The 20,041-nt window shown below is 44.0% G+C and overlaps 2 protein-coding genes and 1 long non-coding RNA gene across 13 annotated transcripts in view; 1 reads left to right on the top strand and 2 right to left on the bottom strand.

The window, feature by feature from the left end:
• The window catches only part of LOC126533186 (protein phosphatase 1 regulatory subunit 21-like), a 250,792-nt gene extending 249,458 nt beyond the window's left edge, over positions 1-1,334 (bottom strand). For 3 of the 9 annotated variants that reach the window (XM_055071644.2, XM_055071645.2, XM_055071647.2), the window contains exon 1: positions 251-341. Coding sequence is in view for 5 of the 9 variants with exons in the window: in XM_055071642.2 (XP_054927617.2) it covers positions 251-388; positions 459-527; positions 1,098-1,169 (279 nt within the window). In the remaining 4 variants the exon portion in view is untranslated. Of the gene's footprint in view, positions 1-250; positions 389-458; positions 528-1,097 lie in introns of those variants that run through there. The other 6 variants (XM_055071640.2, XM_055071641.2, XM_050180455.3 and 3 more) reach the window with 4 other exon arrangements.
• Positions 1,335-2,766: 1,432 nt separating this feature from the next.
• Positions 2,767-10,407, top strand: LOC129385261 (uncharacterized). Its single transcript, XR_011895895.1, has 3 exons — positions 2,767-2,922; positions 4,837-4,932; positions 9,130-10,407. It is a non-coding gene; the product is annotated as an uncharacterized lncRNA (long non-coding RNA).
• A 1,371-nt stretch (positions 10,408-11,778) lies between these two features.
• Positions 11,779-20,041, bottom strand: part of LOC126533185 (BTB/POZ domain-containing protein 7) — a 139,575-nt gene continuing 131,312 nt past the window's right edge. For all 3 annotated transcript variants that reach the window (XM_055071638.2, XM_055071639.2, XM_050180452.3), the window contains exons 11-12: positions 16,653-17,038; positions 11,779-16,257 (exon numbers count right to left, since the gene is read on the bottom strand). In XM_055071638.2, coding sequence (XP_054927613.1) covers positions 16,108-16,257; positions 16,653-17,038 — 536 coding nt within the window. In that variant the 3' untranslated portion in view covers positions 11,779-16,107. The remainder of the gene's footprint in view (positions 16,258-16,652; positions 17,039-20,041) is intronic.

Below are 20,041 nucleotides of genomic sequence, written 5' to 3'. Positions count from 1 at the left end.
AAAGTCACGAGTCGCACATTTGTGAGCTCTAAGTGCAGTGCCCGTGTTCAGAGCAATAAGTGCAGGCAGCAGGCTGCCTGGCTTCATCTTTTGTTCCCATAGCCTGCAAATGTTTCGACAACTGTGTGTGCTCTATTGCCCAGAAAGCTGAAATAGCAGCTTGCCTATTATACAGTCATCTGGGAAAGTAGACGTATACGTTCATACTGAATCATTCAAGTTATATTTTGTAAGGAAAGTGCCTCCCCACCTTATTCTTCTTTGACCAATCTTCAAGTTCTTCTTGGAGGAAGCCGACTCGCTTTGTTAGCTGTTGGTTGCAGAAATTCAGACTTTCAACTTCCTGTAGCAGCTTGCGCATCCCCTGATCTTTGTCCTTCAAGCAGTCCTGGAAAGCATGGGGAATATAATGCTGACGTACTTCCTGAAGTAGTAAACGATCATGGCCGCTGATTTACCTTGAGCTCGGCATTCTTGACCTGCTCATCTGCCACAGCCTTCTTGAGGACCTGAGCTTGCGCACGTAGCTGTCACAGAACAAAAAGCAGCCGGTTGCTCAAGATCTGAACAAACAGATGTTGCGAAAAGCAGCGTGCAATCGCGATATCATGGCAGAGGTCTCATTACAGATACACCAGCTGCGTTATGTAGGTACCGACCAGGCGATCTCTGAACTACAGACGCACGATTTTACAACAGCATGCACAAAGCGACAACAATGAAGTGAATCTCGGCGCGCGTGCGCATGCTAAGGAGAACAGGCAAGCACGTCTTTAACATATATTCGAAAGTTGCATGTTTGACGCGGCGTGCGATTGGCGTTGAAGTAAATGTACGTAAGAACAACGACCCAAAACGTATGTTCTCGTATAGCCGATCTCTGCAGAAGCCGCTATCTCCACCCCCTCCGAAGCCAGACGCAACGCTGCGCAAGTTTCAGGTCTGAACTCCGCGCCCCTGCGGCCTCTAATGACGTGCACAGTCATGCAAAAAAAAAAAAAAAAACGAACCGAAGCGAGTGCTTTCACTTAAACGCGCCTTCACGCGACACTGTTTTCGCGGCAAGGAGGCTGACCCCACGTCAATGCATGCGCTACCTTGGAGTACTCATAGGCGAGTTTCTGATACTTTGCCGGCAAGCCACCTTCGGGAGAGGCTGACTCGTCCATCAAGCTCGCGCGGTGCAGTGATATCGGGCCACAGACAAGTGGCTGCGGGCCACCCACCGCAGTTGGCGCCGAACTACCAGCCTACCAGCAGCGCACGCTCTACCACAGGTGATAACAGTCTTCTGTCTGACGGAAAGCACGACCGCCGCGGCCCCTTGTGCCCTTGTTTTCATACAAAATGAAGCTGTTTCAAGCCACTCGATTTCAATCCAGAGTCGGTGTGGCAGCCGGCATCGTGAGACGATCATTTCAGGAATCGCCTGACGTTTGCGCGCAGCAGAGAAAATCTGAGGGCCTTTGCTCCTTGAATATCCGTCTTTGCCTAGGTTTGCCTACAGTACACTGTAGCCTAGGCGAGAAGAAAGGGGGTTAACCGAGGGGCCCGATTTTTATTAGTCATATCATAAGAAGCCAACAAACACTGACACCAAGGACAACATAGGGGAAATCACTTGTGTTTAATAAACGAAATAAAGAAACAATAAATTAATGGACATGAAAGTGGATGAAAAAATAACGTGCCACAGGTGGAACAAGATCCCACAACTTCGCATTTCGCGTACTATGCCCTACGAATTGAGCTACCGCGGCGCAGTTTCCCGATCCACACTCTTCACTCTTAGAAAAATTTACACCCTTTGGGGCGTATCTTGTCCCACAACAATAATCGTCATCCGTGCTGCCCGCGTATCCTTTCTTTAACGCTGCGAGCACGGTACTTTCCAGTCACGAACGGCATGTGCCTTATCAGTGTGAAGCAGCATTCTCGACAGGAAAGTAGCGAGCGCCGAGTTTTCAGGAAAGGAAAAGCAAGCAAGGGAGATGACGATTATTGTTGTGGGACAAATATACACCCCAAAGGGTGCAACCGTTTTAAGAGTGTTAGGCAAAGTTACACCCTTTGGCTTGCCCCTTCTGCCACACAACAATAATCGTTATCTGCCTTGATGCGTTTCCTTTCTTTAACGCTGCGAGCCCGGTACTTTCCAGTAACGAACGGCACGCCCGTTATCAGCATAGAACAGTTTACACCCTTTGGATTGCCCCTTCTGATAACGCGCGTGCCGTTCGTTACTGGAAAGTTCCGGGCTCGCAACGTTAAAGAAAGGAAACGCATCAAGGCAGATAACGATTATTGTTGTGTGGCAGAAGGGGCAAGCCAAAGGGTGTAACTTTGCCTAAGAGTGCACTTTCTTAGGTATTTATGTTTCCTAGTAGAACTCTGAGAGTGTTAGCCAGCGCCACCTTGGCGGCGGATGTGGAACATCCTTTCTTGTTTTTTCATCCAGTGTTTCATCCATTTTCCATTTCCATTAATTTATTGTTTCTTTATTTCGTTCATTAAACACAAGTGACTTACTTCCCCTATGTGGTCCTTGGTGTCAGGGTTTGTTGGCTTCTTATGATACGACTAATAAAAATCGGGCCCCTCGGTTAACCCCCTTTTATTCTTGTTTAATACATAATGAGGGTCTCGAATGTGGCAACATTGATGTCTTCAAGTAGCACGTGTGGGTTTATTGACCGGTTGCCTTCACCCAAAAAGACCACGTTCTCGTGACGCCTGCTGCAGAAAGGATGTTCCACATCCGCCGCCAAGGTCTCTGAGTGGTGGCGCTGGTGAACACTCCCGGGGTTCTACTAGGAAACATAAATACCCAAGAAAGTGGATGGGGAAATGGCGCCGCAGTTGCTCAATTCGTAGAGCATCGCACGCGAAATGCAAAGGTTGTGGGATAGTTCCCCACTTGTGGCAAGTTGTTTTTTCATCCACTTTCATTTCCATTAATTTATCGTTTCTTTATTTCGTTTATTAAACACAAGTGATTTCCACTACATATCCTTAATGTCTGTGTTTGTTGGCTTCTTATGATACGACTTTGCCTAGGTACTAGGAAGAGAAGTTTCTTTGATCGTTTTGCATATGTTTGTCCCTAGCTGTACCGGCATGCCTGTGTAAGGTTGTGCGTGTGCTGATGCCGTGCATTGCTCACAAGTTTTCCTTGTCTGATAAGAAAAACATCGGTTAAAATAATATCACTTAAGAAAAAGCTTAAAGAAACAGAGAGGGATCCATGGAAAATAGGGATGTAGACGAAATCATCACTGCGAACATACGGAACTTTCAAGCAGGCAATTGCTGAAGAAAAAATCTGCAATAATTCTATGTAGAGCTCATTGTTGTTTGAAGTCAGCAGGGCTCAAGTACCAAGGGATAGACACATAATGCTGTGCATTTGGAAAGAAGTACGTGGAGAGAAGAAAACAGTTGAAGACCAGCTGCTTTTCTGTAAAGAGCTTCTCGTCCTAAAATTCAAAGCAACGAAGCTGATTTTTTCAAAGCTTTGGGGTTCAGGGTCAATGGAGGCAAAATAGAACTTAGGCGGATACAAAAACCAAGCGGAGGTTATCTTATTGTTGGCTAAAATGAAGGCAAGAGTGAAATTCACCATCCACTAAGTACAGTATATATTACTAGTCACAGTTAGGTGGCATGTGCCACCGCCCAATTTAAAGGGTTCATACTGAAACTTGAGTAAACCTGCGAATAAATTGAGATGCAAACATGATGGAAAGAAGAGACATCACAACACTAGCAAGCAGCACTCTACAGTAGCAGCGTTGTAGTCTCCCTTCTTTCTGTCATATTTGTATCTAAATTTTTTCGCTGGTTTTCTCGAGTTTGAGTACAAACCAACTGGCCCAGCAAGCAGCACTTCTACAGTAAAGGGTTCAGCCTCATCGCTCCATGCATCCATCCCCAACAGGCTCCTTCATACTTTCCTCAGTGTGCAATTCTCTTCTCCACCTCCAGGCACTCGCTTCCTTCACGGCTTCAAACATTGCATCTTCGATTTCAATGGCGAACGATGTACGCTTATGCATAAAAACTAATTTCACCCAAAGAGAACATGCGGCAGCCATGAAACATTCCACTTCCAAATCCAGTTATTGAGCATGACCCAAGACGTACACGATGACAAGCTCCACAAGCGCCGGCACAGAAATAATGATGTAATTTTTTGCACAGGGTTCATTCTTCATTCACAGCTTTGCTCAGAGAGGGTTTGCAATCATAATTATGTTGCATGATCACAGTCCCAGATAATGTTCGCTCTTATTTTCTCGGGCATCATATTATAGAGATGAATGGAAGCACCATATTATTGCAACTTTGGTAAACTTTCCTTAGCCAACAACATGGGTGAAACCGCGCTTGAGGAACTGTTCATAGAAGCGTCCATTGCCCACAAGCTGTGTCCACTGCTGCTCTTGCCAGCACTGAAAACAATGCTGCTTTACAGGCAGCCGTGATTTATAGTTCAGGGCAAAGAAATAAAGACACGTTCGATTTGCATGCACCACCTGAACCAGTTCACAAGGTGCTGCACCCAATGTGCTTGTTGATCTTCTCTGAAGCAGAAATACTATCGTTATTTGGTGCAGACTCAGCTTATTTACCATAGGAGATGAGCTTCTGCTAACCATGCCCCTCACCTTTTCGTTGTACAAGCTTCAACATATTTTAGCAACGTGCAAACACACAATAACAGAGACCCATATCAGAGTCCTTGGAAGGACTCTGCCAGTATGTATCTTCTCATTGCACAAACTGATGGCTACAGATGAAAGTTTTCACTGTGAATGCTTTATTTTTTGCTTGCAGATGACATGCACCGCTGAGTACTACCACTGTGCCATTGTACTGAGCGCAGCACCACTTTTGCGTCATGATGTGGAGAAGTAGTGAACTACACCCCAGGTGGGTCGGTTGGCACACACACTCCTCCAGCCACCATAATTACTAGAAAGCAATTTTTGCAGCAATACTCACCGCAAGATTGAACTAGTGGCAGCAAGCACAGTTGTCGCGTGCGCCGCGTGTACCTGAGTGACTCAAGCAGGCTAGGGGACTATTTTTCACCACCCCAGTTTAAAGGGGATGCCAATAAATCACCATCATCGTCAGCGTTAGGGTGGATAGGCCAGACGAGAAGCCAGGCTCATGCACATCCGCCGGAGGCAAATAAATCGTTACCGCTAGCTTAGGGCAATCCTGTGTGCACAGAACACCTACAATACTTCTGTGTGTTCTCATGCGTGCACAGCGCTCGGGGCCCCCTTAAGCGCCAACGCAGCGGCATGCCAGACTACGAGAGCCGACAGCTGATGCGGCCCTGTGCTCGTTAAGCCCGAACTCGCAGTGGTCGGAACTCCTGTGCGATGCCAGAGATCCCGACACCATACATTCAATATTCCAATATTGATTTCTTATCATCCGTTGTACAAAGGAGCTGACCTTCCTGAAAACTTTTCACCACAATGACGTTCAGGCCCGATTTCATTTTCTATGTTGCATCAAAAGGCCAATGGCTTGATAACAATGGCTCTGAGCTAATGACAGATTGCAAAGCAAATGGAAAATAAAGTGGATTACAAAATATGGCTGCAGACGTGCAACATCAATACATCACACCTCCAGAGGCATTAATTACCTCACATTAGATCATACAGTTATGATTGTGCAGGCTGAAGACAGTCATGACGAAATCTACAAAATGTGCCGGATCTTGAATAAAAGTTGGAAAAATACAGTAGGCTTCAGGCATGCCAAAGTGTATAAACACATTCCATTTTATTTGCACTGCCCACTATGGTCCCCATCTCTTTTAATGCACAAATAGCTTAAGAGCATTATTTGCTCCCCAATGTGAAAAGAAAATGTCAATACATCGTCAAGCTCCAGTCAAGCAGAAACAGATGCCATATCAGGTGATAAACAGTGATGCATACAAATGCAAACTTACTGTTTAGGGAATGTTCTTAAACAATACGGTTCGGTTGCACACTGCATGTTTTGTTTATGTACAGCATTTGCAATGCCTCAGGAAAACGACTGGGCTTTGTCTAAAAGTAGGATATAAAGCAGACGAGAAGAGTAATTGTCTTCTACTTATGTACTGTAGTAAGCACAGTGATGGCATATTCAACGGGTAATTTTATAGCACTCTGACGGTCATGTAAATAACAATGACCCTGTGTTACAAGGACAAGAGATGTCAGCAGCATTATTCCATCTTTCTTAATACTACAAAAGCAAGTTTATTCTCATGATAAGCTTCGCAGAAGTGTTTGGCTATGCCCAGTAAAATGTGACATTGCATTAGTTGAGTGCACGCAAGCAGGCCAAAACATGAACTTTTTTTATAAAGACGCCCAAGACCAACTGCAGTTTCACTATAATCAAATACAATCAAAACACAGAAATGCTCTCGTTACACAACCAATGAACCGATTTGAATAACATTGGTTGTATTTGAGAGAGGAAGCTAAATTCTGTAGCAAGCAGAATTTTGATTTAAGTCTTCAAATTTTTTAATGATAATTGCAAAAACAGAACATTTCAAACGAAACAAAGCCCTCGCTTTACAACTTGATAACTTCACAACAAAGACAGACATCGAAACTGGCGAGTGGAGACTGGTGATGAGCAAGTGGCAGGGCGTTCTTTATCTCAGCGGCAGCGCTCGGCCAGCAGCATGCATTTTCACCGTGATCCGATGGGAGCCGACCTTGTTCACCGGACGCACGCTTGAGAGCAGCACGATACCATTGTGCAAGCACTTCGTCAAGTGGCTTCTTTCATATTTTGCGGGCTTTCTTAGCAACCCGAAAAAAAAAAAGGGCCACATGAGACGTATTGTAAAGGAACCAACTCGATTGGTGGTTTCTGAAGATGCTCTACAAATCTGCGTTTCATATTCGGGGTGCTCGGTCAATAATTAAAATGTTGGGTAATTAAACTTAATTATTAATTAGTGAGTTATAAGGGAAAAAATTGAGTTAGTATAGGCTATTGCGAATAGTATGCGTGTGGTTCAATTCGCACGCGCCTTTCATTTTTAAATACTTGGCTCAAGTTATGTGGGACACCCTGTACACTTGTGTGGTATAGTTTCAATCAAATCATATTTACTGTGTGATTTATTATACAAAGTTTGCTGCATGCCATAATTAAGCCAGACCCTGTCATGCAGTAAGCCTTAGCACTATCTCCAAAGAGCCACAAGATTCAGACTGTAGATAAAACAGAGCTATCAAAAAATTTACTGAGCTTCTCATTAACAGGACAGAGAGGAAGGCACAAAGATAGCACTGACTAGCAAATAAATCTATTGCACGCAATCAAATTTACCAAGCCAAAAGTCAGATCAGCCAAGTTTATGCATCACAGAAGCCCCAATCCTTACGCACATCTCCAATACTATGGTAAAAATTACTGGTCCTACTATTACTTTAGGCTATCAATGACCAGAGCTTTGCAAGTCTATCGTCAGTTTTTGCTGCGACTTTCGACTTATGAACAGTGTCTCAGTGTTCGGTCAGTCTTAATGTCCAACAAAAAAAAATCAACACATGCGCAGAGCCATCAGTTTAGTGGTGCATGAATTTGATCTGACTTTTACTTGTGCATATATAAATGCGTTGCTCCTGTGCAATAACAAATTGTTTCTAGGCAGCGCAATATTTATGTACCTTTTACTCAGTGTTTTGTCTTCAAGTCCCGTCAATTTTTTTTTCCCTGATGCAGTAGCAACTAGTTCGCCAGTCTATTCTGATACACTAGAACCTTGATACATTCTCAGAGCATAAACTTTCCCAGTCTATACAACCAAGTTCACTTTGCTCACAATATTGTTTTGCTGCTGTACTCTTTTTCTAAGATTAATTTATGAGTGCTATCATATGTTCACTTTTGCACAAAATCATTATTGCTTCAAAAGTGTCGAAGTGATGTCTAGCAAGCTGGGCCTGTCATTACTGAACGGAAGCGGTGCATTTAAAAAATTCTTGAATTGTTACAATGACTTCCAGTCAATCCAGCATGCACAATGGCACCCTGTGAACAGATCACAAGCCTTGTTATTCAACCAATCCGTGTTGAGCATTACTCATCCCCATGATCGTCACCAACTCGTTTGATTTCAGTTTAGTGTTCATGAGTGCCTCATCTAATGAGTTTTATTTTCTAAGGCTTTGCTGTCTTTCACCCATATACATAAGGGCCACAGGACAACACATTCAAGAGGGAAGAACATTGGCAATACACTGCCTGGAGGCTGTGTTTTCCAAGACGTTTCTTTCCTCTCACTTTATTTTTTTATTCTTCAAAAATCTTATCAATGAGGTTCTACTAAAGCTTGTGTAACTCTTTTCCATGATTCTTGTCTCATCGTGGCACCAAAAAGTTAGGCTGCCATACAAACAAAAACAGAATGCTACATACAATTCCAACAAACATGTAAAAAGGTTAAATAAAGAATAATGGCCACTGTACAGCAAGCACTTGCCATGCTAAGTAAAAGTGCTGCTAGCAAAGAAATGCTCCAGCACAGTGATTTCACCAAAGACCAATTGTACAACACGATGCACATAGTAAAATTTTCTTGAAGAAAATTCATTCTCCGTACGCAGGGTATGGAGCAAAAGACAACTCAGTTTCTTTTAAATTGCGCCAACCTGATAAAAGCGAGGTCACAGGTCATGCTTTCCTCTAGTCGCTACCAATGATGTAAAGCAAAGTGCAGGCTTTTGATACGAGTCCTTAATAAAAATTTAGCTCAGCTCACTTACTGCTATCACAAACTCAGCCACAAAAAAAAAAGAAAGAAAAAGGAAAGAAAGAAAGAAAATGGGAGAAAGTGGTATGGCTTCAATGCAGTTGTGTCTACTCTAACCTGTGCGTATGGCGAACAACTTCAAGAAAAAAATTTTCTTCAGCATTTACAGTCGGCTTGGCCCTGAAACACTTTCTTAGCTAATCATAAAATGGCCTCACTATAACAGGATGTCGCTTCACGAATCTTCTGCCATAAAAATTTTTACAATTCTTCAAGTGGATGTAGTTATTATTGCACCGATGAGTGGCTTTCTCTCTCCTTCCGCCTCCCCTACACAGGGCAGATGGCAAGGCCCGACCCAAAAGTAGTGCGTCTTACCGGCGAGAGCTCGGCGTGGCCATGACATCTACTCTGTACAGCACACCGCTGCTTTCACGGAGACCACGCACAGCAGACGCTGCCGCCAAGTGCAGGCAGGCAGTGCAAAGATGAAGTGCTTTTTCTGTCTTTTTGAGATCGCAGACATACATTTTTCATTTATTTAACTCAAAATGAGCAGCAATAGTATTATCGAGAATGTTCTCATGATCATGAAATTTGCCAATAATTGTTGGTGGGCTTGGCTGTTGCGACGTAGCTGCATGATGACATTGTGAAGGAGAGAGCGAGAGGCTGTGTTGTGCACGAGATTTGTAAATTCCCTCCTGCATGCAGTGCAATAATATTTGGCTTACATGTTGACAGAAGCCTAGCTTTAAGATGTTCAAACAGTGTTTAACAGCCCCTTTAAGGTTTGTGATCTTGCACAAAGATTGTTCAGTACAATCCGCCGTCAAAGGGAACACGCAGCTAGTGAAATGTGGTGTAAAGGCACCCAGGATAATTTTTGATGTACAAAACAGGCTAATTTATGATGTACAAATTGATTAACCCAGTTACTTCTTTCTGACAAAAACAAAGAAGCATCCCAGTTGCACTGCCTTTATCACTTGTCAGCTGTTCCTTTAAACAGTGCACATTGTTGCCTCCAATGCTATGAAACACAGCTAAAGTTTCCCAGGAAAGCCTGCAGGTCAGGAGGACGCTATAGCTACCTAAATTCACATACACTTAAAACAAAAATACTCCTGTTTTTCCACAGCTAACAGTATCAAGTGAAGTTTTTTCCCAATAAATAAACAAAGCGTATTAAACTGACCTTTCAAAGCAGATTTTGCATTTATGCCCTCAAAAAGCGTGTAGAAAAAAAATGCAATGAAGTTTCCCATCCTGTAGCTCACCAGTTAACCCTTTCAGGACAGGCGACAAGTGGAGTCTTCACTTCTCTCAGGTGGTGCACTTGTCACAAATAACATCTGCAGGCGCAAGAAGTTGTTGAACAAGTTGGGAGCACAGATTCACTCGTACACAGTGAAGCCCATCCTCGTATAAAAAATCTTTTTCCAGCTAAACTTAACCTTCTTGACAGAAATTTTTCACGTGGTCTTGCTTTACACGATCGTCAGAATAACTTGCACAGGAAGTTGGGAGAAGACTCATTTGAGTGCAGTGACGGTCACCTTTGCTAAAGTGTAAATTTTTTTTTTCGAATAAAATTCATATTTCTGACAAATGTTCTTCATGGTTTAGGAATCGTCTACATAAAAAAAAATCAATTTTTCTGGCAAGTTTTAATTTTTTTAAGTGTCCTTAAACACTAAAAAAGAATTACAGCAATTCTGTGAACAGACTCTTTTTAGAGCATCTACAGATGAGACAAAATTGTACACTGCATGTACCTCTAGAAAATACCACTGCTTCATGAAGATCACTTTTTAGAAAACTCAGTTAAACAATTTATGCCCATTATGTACATGCCAAACTTGTATAAAAAATTTGTTCACAATCGTGTGCTCCATCATTTTCAGTTAATAGAGTCGTTATGTCTGTGTTTTTGCAGAGTTAAGGAATTGCCTAAACACAAGGCTTATGTCTTCTTTTGCAATTTTCTGTATTAGTTTTCTTTTAAAAATTGAAGGGGGTTTAAAAAATTGAGGACCTATAAAAAAATTTGGCTCCCAACAGCGATAGAATGAAGAATGTTAGGTGTAACGTTAAGAGACAGAAAGAGAGCGGTGTGGATCAGAGAGCAAATGGGGATAGCCGATATTCTAATTGACATTAAGAGAAAAATATGGAGGTGGGCAGGCCATGTAATGCATAGGTTAGATGGCCAGTGGGCCATTAGAGTTGCAGAATGGGTGCCAGGAGAAGGGAAGTGCAGTCGAGGACAGCAGGAAACTAGGTGGGGCAATGAAATTAGGAAATTCACAGGTGCAAGTTGAAATCGGTTGGCGCAGGACGGGGGTAATTGGAGATCGCAGGGAGCATAACAGTGAGTGAACATAAAATAGGCTGATGATGATGATGAGTCACAGAATATGGCTTTTTCTATTATATGCAAAAAAAAAAAAGGATTCATTCAAGTTCATTTAGCTGCTGTATTAGGCAAAAACTGTTAAGTGGTTTAGTGGCCACATTTCGATAGGGGCCAAAAGAATGCTCGTGAGCTTAGGTGCACATTAAAGAAACCCTGGCGATTGCTATTAATTTATTATAGCCCGAGTGTAGCTTCGGAATGTGTTCAATGAAACAAGAAATCAATGAAACAGTCACTCAATCCCAAGGTGAGAATTCCTGCATGTCCCATGTGTTCGAATAAGGAAGAGTGAAATAGTTCTCTTCAAATGCATTCGCTGTGCACAAAAGGACTAAAGAATCCAAATATAAGTGGCGAAAGATTTTTGAAAAGTTGCTGACCAAAATGCAGTCATGGTCATTACAAGGACATCCTGCAAGCATGACAATTTTTTCTGCGAATACAGTAATCTCACTAAGAATCACTTCGTTAACTTAGAAGAACTTGTTGGGCAAGTTGGTGCATATTAGGAAGCAGTTTTATAACTGTGCGAACAAACGACCACAGAAAGAGCACACAAGGACAGGCGCAGACTTGCAACTAACCTTTATTCCACAAAGACCACATATAAGTACATCCCAGAAATACACCACTGTGCGTGCACGGAAAAAGCACAGTCACCAAAAAAAACTTTCTGTGCAAGCAACACGCAACTTAACTACATTCATCAATAAACCTCAACTCATTGCTGTACAGATAAACTGAGGTGTCGCTGACAAAATCATGTCCCTTCTTTCTTATAAGTCTTTCTTATAAGATACCCCTCGCATAACTCTCTCGCTCGGCTATCTCGGACTGGGCACAAAATCACTCCTTTCAGGATCGGCTTATATGGGCACGCCAAGCAGTAGGTAGGAAGGTACGGTCCCACTCGCTTTATTCCTAATTGTATGTGGTCTTTGTGGAATAAAGATTAGTTGCGAGTCGGCGCCTGTCCTTGTGTGCTCTCTCTCTGTGGTCGTTTGTTCCCGCAGTTGTAAAACATCTTTGCTGAGCAGAGTTCACCGATGATCAGCTGAGCTAGTTCAAACTGCTTTTAAGACAAAGCTTAGCTTGAGGACAACTCCAACTTTCTGATTATATTACATACAAAATGTTCTAATAAAGGCAACTGTTGAATTGATATGAAAAAAATTTGTTGTAAAAGAAAAGCTGAAGTTACATAGACTGTTGGAAGCAGAATTAGGACTTAGGGCCTGTAATGTTAAAAAAGAATGGCACGAAACAGTTAAACATAAAAACAATATTCTACTGCCAAGTGCAACTTTACATCAAAGACATACACAGCAGAACCTCATTGATACGTTCCTGTTACGTACGTTTTCCCGGCGTCAACATTCCCGATGAAGAACACAAAAAATGACCCAATAGAATTACGCACATTTTTGCCGGTTTATACGTTCCCAGAAAACACAATTTTTCAGCACCAACGGTCAGTACGTTGCCAAACTGTGATCGTATGATACGTTTTCCAGTCGCTAGATCCCATGTAAACAGGAAAATGCACGAGGCTCGCGCGATCGAGAACAGTATATAGCTGCCCGCCGCAGTAGCTTCACCGCAATACTCGCCCACCCGTCTCACATGAAAATGCCGGCGCACGCTCAGTTTCCCATTTCGGCCCCCCAGGTAGTCGCACTCCGCATCCACAGCTGTCACCGCCAATTATATTGCGATAAGCATCTTCACCTATCTGTTTCACAGCGCATGGTGCCCTCGAAAGCACATCGCACGATAACCGAAACGCGCCGCCGTTTCCTGCTGCAGACTGCGATCGTATAAGTTTTCCGGCCGCTAGATCCCATGTGAACAAGAAAAGGCGCGAGGGATGTGCGATAGAGAACAGCATATAGCCACCCGTCTCATGCGAAAGCGACGGTGCACACAGTTTCTTAATCCGCTACCAGCAAAATTATCACCAGTCGTTGCACGCCACATTCACAGCTGTCGCCACTAAACCTACTGCGATAAGCATCTTTGCCTATCTGTTTTACAGCGCGTGGTGCATAGTGCCACTGGTAGTGCACTGCACGCTTCTAGTAGGCGATAATCTAAACGAGCCAAACGAGCCGCCGTTTCCTGCTGCAGGCTGCGCAATGTGGTAATCGCGTTTCGCTTTGGCGGCATTCGGCATCGCCCACCAGCTTGATTTCGTCTCGGTTTCCCGTCGCCCCCTTAAAACACCACGCAATTGGAAAGCAAGAACACGCGTCTCGGGCTGCCAGAGCAGCACCAGCTCTACGCATGTAAGCGTCTCGAGCCGAGCCGCAGCAATCGGCGTGACACTTCGCTTTATGGAGATGTTAACAATAGTTGAGTCTGTCAAATTTGTTTAGCTACTTCGGATCGTACGTTTTTCCGGTTAGTATATTCTTTCTCACATCTTTTTAAACGTATGAACGAGGTTCTACTGTATATCACAATTCTGTAAAGTTCGTCAGAGTCGGACAATAATAACCGTCTGGAAATACATGGATGCATTCCATCATTTTCAAGAGTTAGAGAGAAGTTACTTTCACAAACCAGTGATATAATACATCGCAATGCCAAACATCAATTTTGTCAGCATTGAATCTGACAAAATAATAATATTGTGATATATGTTTTCATAGCAGAGTTGCAGGGTCATAAATGTGACGTTGTTTCTCTTGAAATTTTCAGATTTTTCACATAATTTTGTTAAATAAGTGAAGGCCTGTGTAAATCTGTTCCCAAAAGTTAGTATTTGGACATTCTCTGTCGAATGCAATATATCTTGTCCGAAATTGTTTCAGTGGAAGCTGAGCAAGATGATGTCTCCATAAACACACACACAGACAAACCTTCGTACAATGAACTTGGATATAACAAATTATTGATAATGAAGTAAATGTAAATTTTGGTTGGTCATGCTTTACTTCAATGGGGTCCTGCTGTGACGAAACCATAAATGCAACATCAAACATGGTATTGGTTATTCAAAAGCAAATTTTTGTCTGCATTCAGCTCAAAATATGTATTCTAGTAGCTAAAATGTCAAGTACAGTGACCAACCAATTTTTCAGGCAGCCAGTTTTTCTAACCAGTGCAATTATTCAGACTGCCTTTTGGCGTCCCCACCTAGAACCAGTTGTATTAAGGCAACCAAAATTGTGGACATTGCACAATGTGCTGCTCAATTTTTCCATTATCTGCGCACGCAATGTCATAAGCAGAACAGCCGTGGACAAAGTTGCCACCACATCGACTCAGCACCAAACTGAAAATTTGATTGCAGGCCCTCAACAAAGCGGCGCTGTTTAGGCCTAGCAACTTAGGAGTACTACAGCTTTAACGAAAATTTGCTGACAGATGGTGAAATGGCTGGCGACAAGTCGTCAAGAGAAGCTCGTCAATGTGTTAGTACTTGGAGACCTCATTGGTGATCAAGGGAGATAGATCTATGAGCCAGACTTGGTAGCAAATCGCTAGGTAGTCACCTTGGTAGCAAAGTTGAGGACCCCATTGTGTCCAAAAACTCAGCGGTCGGCTATTCAACAAGAGCAATATGAAACTGCACATTTTGGACATGCATGCTTCGAATTTCGCCAAGCGGCTTGGCTTGGCTGCAGCTCGCAGGCCAATGCGCTGATCTCACGTGATCACACTGATCACATGGTTGTGTCAAGGTGCACATATACAATTTCCTGTGGTTCCTGTGCCACATATTGCCATGGCAAGCCACTAAAGGGCTATAAAAATTTACTCGAGGCCATTTGCTGGCCTGTGGGAGGCGTCAAACTTGCATTTCTTTCCAAGAGACCTGATTGCAACTTTTTTTTATTGTGTGCTGATAACAACTATCGCATATAACGAAGGTATATTTATGATGAATCTGACTTTGCTATAACGAGGTTTAAGTGTACTGTATAGATTAGATATGAGCTCCTGAAGTAAAGCCTCCTCTGAACGCTTGATCAGGCAACAAGATTTCCAATGCACCTCATGTTTGTGTCAAAACAAATCTACTGTAACAGAAAAAAAGTATTAAAAGGCATACTTGTTAAATAATCTCGCATATCAAAGAAATCATTTCAAGAATGACAGCCATCGTCACATCCAAAATAACTTTGTACAGCTTATCTTAAAAAAATTCAAGCTTGAACACAAATATCTTGAAACATTGGATTGGACTTCTTTGTACAAGCATCCTTGCACATGGCAGAACCTAAATCCAGAGCTTTTGTGCCAGCATTGCTTACATAACCTCTTGGGACAACACAGAGTTTCTAACCGGCAATCAACAAGGTACTTATTTAAACTTTACACACCACACTGTGTCTGAAGAGCAGTGGAAGACTGAATCATAAATAAATAGCAGACGGAAAGAAAAGAATTGTTGTCGAGCAATAACAGTTTTAACAAACAAAGAGCGTCCCATAAATCGCAATGTCACACTGTTCCTCTTGCTATCAGCTTCAGAGAGGCAGCTGCCATATCTCTCAGGTCAGTGTCTCCTGGCTCTGGAAGAAGGGTCGTGTACACCAGATGCAAACCATGGTCTCTGCGAACGCACGGGCAGTGGACGATGTCCCAATGAAGAAAAGCTGTCCCTGACATGCCACGACGATGAGGTGTGTCTCTCTAGTTCCTCAAAGCTGTCATCACGAGACTGTACAAGGGGCCACCGGGACGTTGGCAACAGTAGTCCGGGAGGGTTGTTGAACACATAAGACGGCTTAGATGATGTGGCCGATGATAGAAACCGTTGTTCACGAGGGTGCGCACACTGGCCGCCCAAGGAGCATAATGGCTGCACACAGAGTGGCGAGGGGTGCAGAAGTTGATGCTGCTGCTGCGACGGGAGACTGATGTGCCGGCGTCGCGGCTGTGGCAGGGGTCAGACAAGCATGTGTACGGGGGACAGGTCATCAGCCTCACAGCCATAGTTGTCCTTGTCAGACTCAGCTAGGTCCAGGTGCTCGAGGGTCGCTGTCGCCATGGCGATGTCTGGGATCACCTTGCTGAGATTGCTGTTCTCACTCTGCAGCTAAAGGGATGAAAGAAAGAAGGCGTGTGAGGCAAGATGGCTTTCATTCTCCTAAATGTTAAGCATCACCTATTTACATGCAGTGAGATGCGGAGGGCACTGGGCCGCAATGCAAATGTCACGAACAGTGTGTATGGCTGGCTAAGTGCTGTTTACTGTAACTGGTTTCGCATAGTGTACAAACTGCATTCCAATTGGCCTTGCTTTGAGCTGTACTTTGCAGTGGCATCAAAACATGCACAGGTAACTTTTTCAACTGGTATCCTACACGTGTCAATGTGCCTCCATTTGGACAGATGAACAAAATGCCTGGCTGTACTTAATGTATGGCCATATCTGGCACATATCTGTCCAGACTACTATGTGTGGGTCTGTAAGCAGACGCTCCTTCCTACCTCGGCCAATCGCAGTGCCCTCCTCCCCAGGTGCGGCTGCCTGTGAAGCCTGAGGTCGGAGGGTGGAGCCAAGCGCCGAGGCGGCGCTCGTGAAGGCGGGACCAAGATGGGGTTTGGTGGAGCTCGAGCCGAAGTGGCAGGCCTCGCCACCATGAGGTCCAGGGGGTCTTGTGTCATAGATGCGGGGGTCCAGTCCTCATTTGGGGGCGGGGCCTGAGCGAGCAAGGTGGCAGCCTGGTCGGGAAGCCCTGCCTCCCGCACCACACGCAGCTGCAACTGGTGGCTGATGGCGCAGCGATTGGCCCCCAGCGAGTAGGCGCGGGCCGCCCCCTGGCGCAACTCCTGCTCCCGCTGCCGCATCTGCCGTAGCAGCTCTTCACTCAGTACTGCACGCACAACATACACGGAGTTGGAATACAGCAAGAGAGCAGCCGGAATCAATTGTTTCATTCATCCCCAGTTCTGTGTAAAAGTCAGAAGCTGGAATAACAGGACCATTCTATTACAATGGCTAATGGTGGATGATGAAGGAAAGAATTTAATAGAAAGGAATCCTTATATTCTACAAGGCCCATATAACTTAATTTGCTGAATATGTTTTTGTTTGTCTACAGTATTTCAGCAATACTTTACATCCCTCCCGGCTATTACAATTCCTCTTATAGTCCACTCTCCTGTGCAATTTTGTCACATAGCAGTGATGGTAAAGAAAGCAGCAAAACTGTGAATGATGAAACTAGCGTTTTATTGGGCGAACATGTACCCTCAAAACAGGCTACACTCAAGAACTAACGATAGCAGCGACCACAGACGGTGATCGTCGAAAATCTGCTCTGCCAGTCAAGTGCGTCGGCTTTTATACACAAGTCATCAAAGTTTCCAGAGTAATCGCTGGTGCCTGCATGTCTTCAAGAAAGTACTACACAATTCGCATTGCTTATACAGTCAGGTTACACAAGCTTCGGTGACAGCAGACAGCGCATAGAACCATCAATAACATTACAGTAGCTTCCAATCATGCAGGCACGTCTTGTGCTGAGCGATAACTTCAAGTTGTTAGTGGGTGAAATGCAGTCCCTGAGAAAAGGATAAATAAGCACACATGTCAATATATTTGTTTTGTTGTTTCATCACAGTGGCCACGAGTCGTTTAGTAATTTTAAACTCTTACAATATATCATAGAATTACTTAATCCACTGCGTACTACCCCATATTTGTTTCCTATTCTGTGTTTTAAATATATTCGTGTTGTGTTCTACGTCTGTATTCACCACTTTTCACTTGCATGTCATTCTCACATTGTGTGCCACACTAAAGGCCCAAAGCAGTCAGTGGTAACTTGTATTAGTGCTTTACAATTTATTCATTTCTGTTAGTGCTGTACAATTTATTCATTTTATTTAGGAACACTTCCAATCTCACAAGAGATCATAGCAAGGAGGGCACGCACATGCACACAGTGAAAAAGTGGGTTAGAACAAATATTGTAAAACACAACATGATACAGTTTTACACTAACTATAAACCAAGTCAACTGCAAAATTATACAAAAACAATTACATCAGATACAGTCAAAAGTAAGCAAAACAAAATGAAATCAGCAGAATGTGAGCTAGCATATGGATTATTATGCAGCAAGTATGGATTAAGGGGGAGATGCTCCACCCAAAAAATTTTGAAGGCAAAGCTTTTCTTTGCGAACCTCGTCAGGTTTCATGACCGTGGCCACTTGCCAAATAGGCCAAGTAATCACAGCAGAGCACACATACCGCACATGCCGCTGGGTTCCTTGCAGCACCACCAGATGGCTCTCCCCTTCGTACATGTGCCGACACAGAGATTTTGTGGCAAATGGACGTGCTTTTCAGGGCTCCGTGGCAGCGATGAAATCATACGTTATTGCGCATGCTTTGAGCTTGCTTCTGTTTTGGATTTGCGGCTTTTTTTAGCCTTTAACCCTTTCGCTGTCACTGACGTACCGGTACGTCATCGCGCTTCCCCCGCACAGTGTCACTGACGTACCGGTACGTTCTCTGTCGCGCGTTCAAAATTTCGCGCCTGAGCGCAAAGCTGGCGCTCCCGGACTTGGCCACGCCATCTATTGACTCTTCCTACAAGTTCGTATTTTCGCCCCGGCCTGTGTTAGTACACGTATTGAAGAGTACGGTGCGACTGCCACGCCCCCCTCTCTTTTTGCCGAGTGGCGCGGTGGCTCCGCGTTCGCTGGATCATGCGTCGCGCGCGTGGTTATGGGTTCAAGGGTTGTTCTGCCATCTCCGCCGGTTTGAAGGTTTTTATTTTCTTCTGTTGGTGTGTCTGCTACGGCGCGTCAAGTTCAGGCGCACGCGCCGCCGTTGCCTCTCCGAAAAGGGTGACTCGATTGCTGTTTCGCTCTCTCGCCGCACCCTCGTTTCCGACTTGCAGCAGTAAACGTAAAGCCCTTCGAACTTTGTTTTAGCTTTTTTCCATCTCCCTCTTCTTGATCACGCAACGTCCCATTTCTCTCCGTTGCGCGGGCGACTGAAAGCGCATCCTCCCTGCGCGCGGTTACTTTCGGATAGCTGAGCAGCTCGAGACGTTCGTCTGTTCATCGGAGCGGTGGCTCTTACGATTCAGAATACGAGCCGAGCTCGGATTTGGACTCGAACAGCGTCTAACGCGACGAAGAGATGAGTTCCGCATCGTCAGATTCGGATGTTGAATGGATGTTATAGTCTGGCTGATGATGATGATGATGTTTACTAATAACAGCTGCAGAACATTAAAATGTGCATATTGCATTGACTATGTTATTTGTATACCAATCATAATCAAAAATAAATTGCTATGTTCATTCCCTGTTATGCTCGCTCCCTGAAACCAAGCCGACACTGGGGGTGCGTCACGGCCAGAAATGGCCGACAGCGAAAGGGTTAAATAATAATTGGGTAGTTCTCTTTTTTTATCCCTCTCTTTTCTTTTGAGCGAATGTGTTTCGTGTACATTTGGTTTTGCAGGATAGTCAGAGTGCCCTCTCGTGCCACGTGCTTTAACATGTGTAACCGGGTGGGACGTTAAGTCTTTATAGCCTTTAAATAGTAGCTTGGAAGTGGCAAGACTAATAGCTATTAGTGGTTTTATTGTGTCTGTTTCGGTAGGAAAGTGAGAGCGTGTCCGCGTGGTTGAACATGTGTGAAAACGTGTCATACCTTAAGTCTCTGCGGCATTGATTGCTTTTAAAACATTGGTAAGAATTACTTTGCGACATTTGAAGGATTTAGATCCTGTGCGTGTCGGTTTTTGCTAGAAGGCATGTGCTCTGCATTATTATAGTACTATAGTGCTATAGTATTTGCATTGGAAAAAAGCCGTGCAACACATGGCAAGAAAGCCGGGAAAGCGGGCAGTG

Source organism: Dermacentor andersoni, chromosome 7 (genome assembly GCF_023375885.2).
Source record: "Dermacentor andersoni chromosome 7, qqDerAnde1_hic_scaffold, whole genome shotgun sequence".
Lineage (NCBI taxonomy): Eukaryota > Metazoa > Arthropoda > Arachnida > Ixodida > Ixodidae > Dermacentor > Dermacentor andersoni.
The sequence above is the reverse complement of the archived record's forward strand: the minus strand, read 5'-3'. Positions and strand labels throughout refer to the sequence as shown.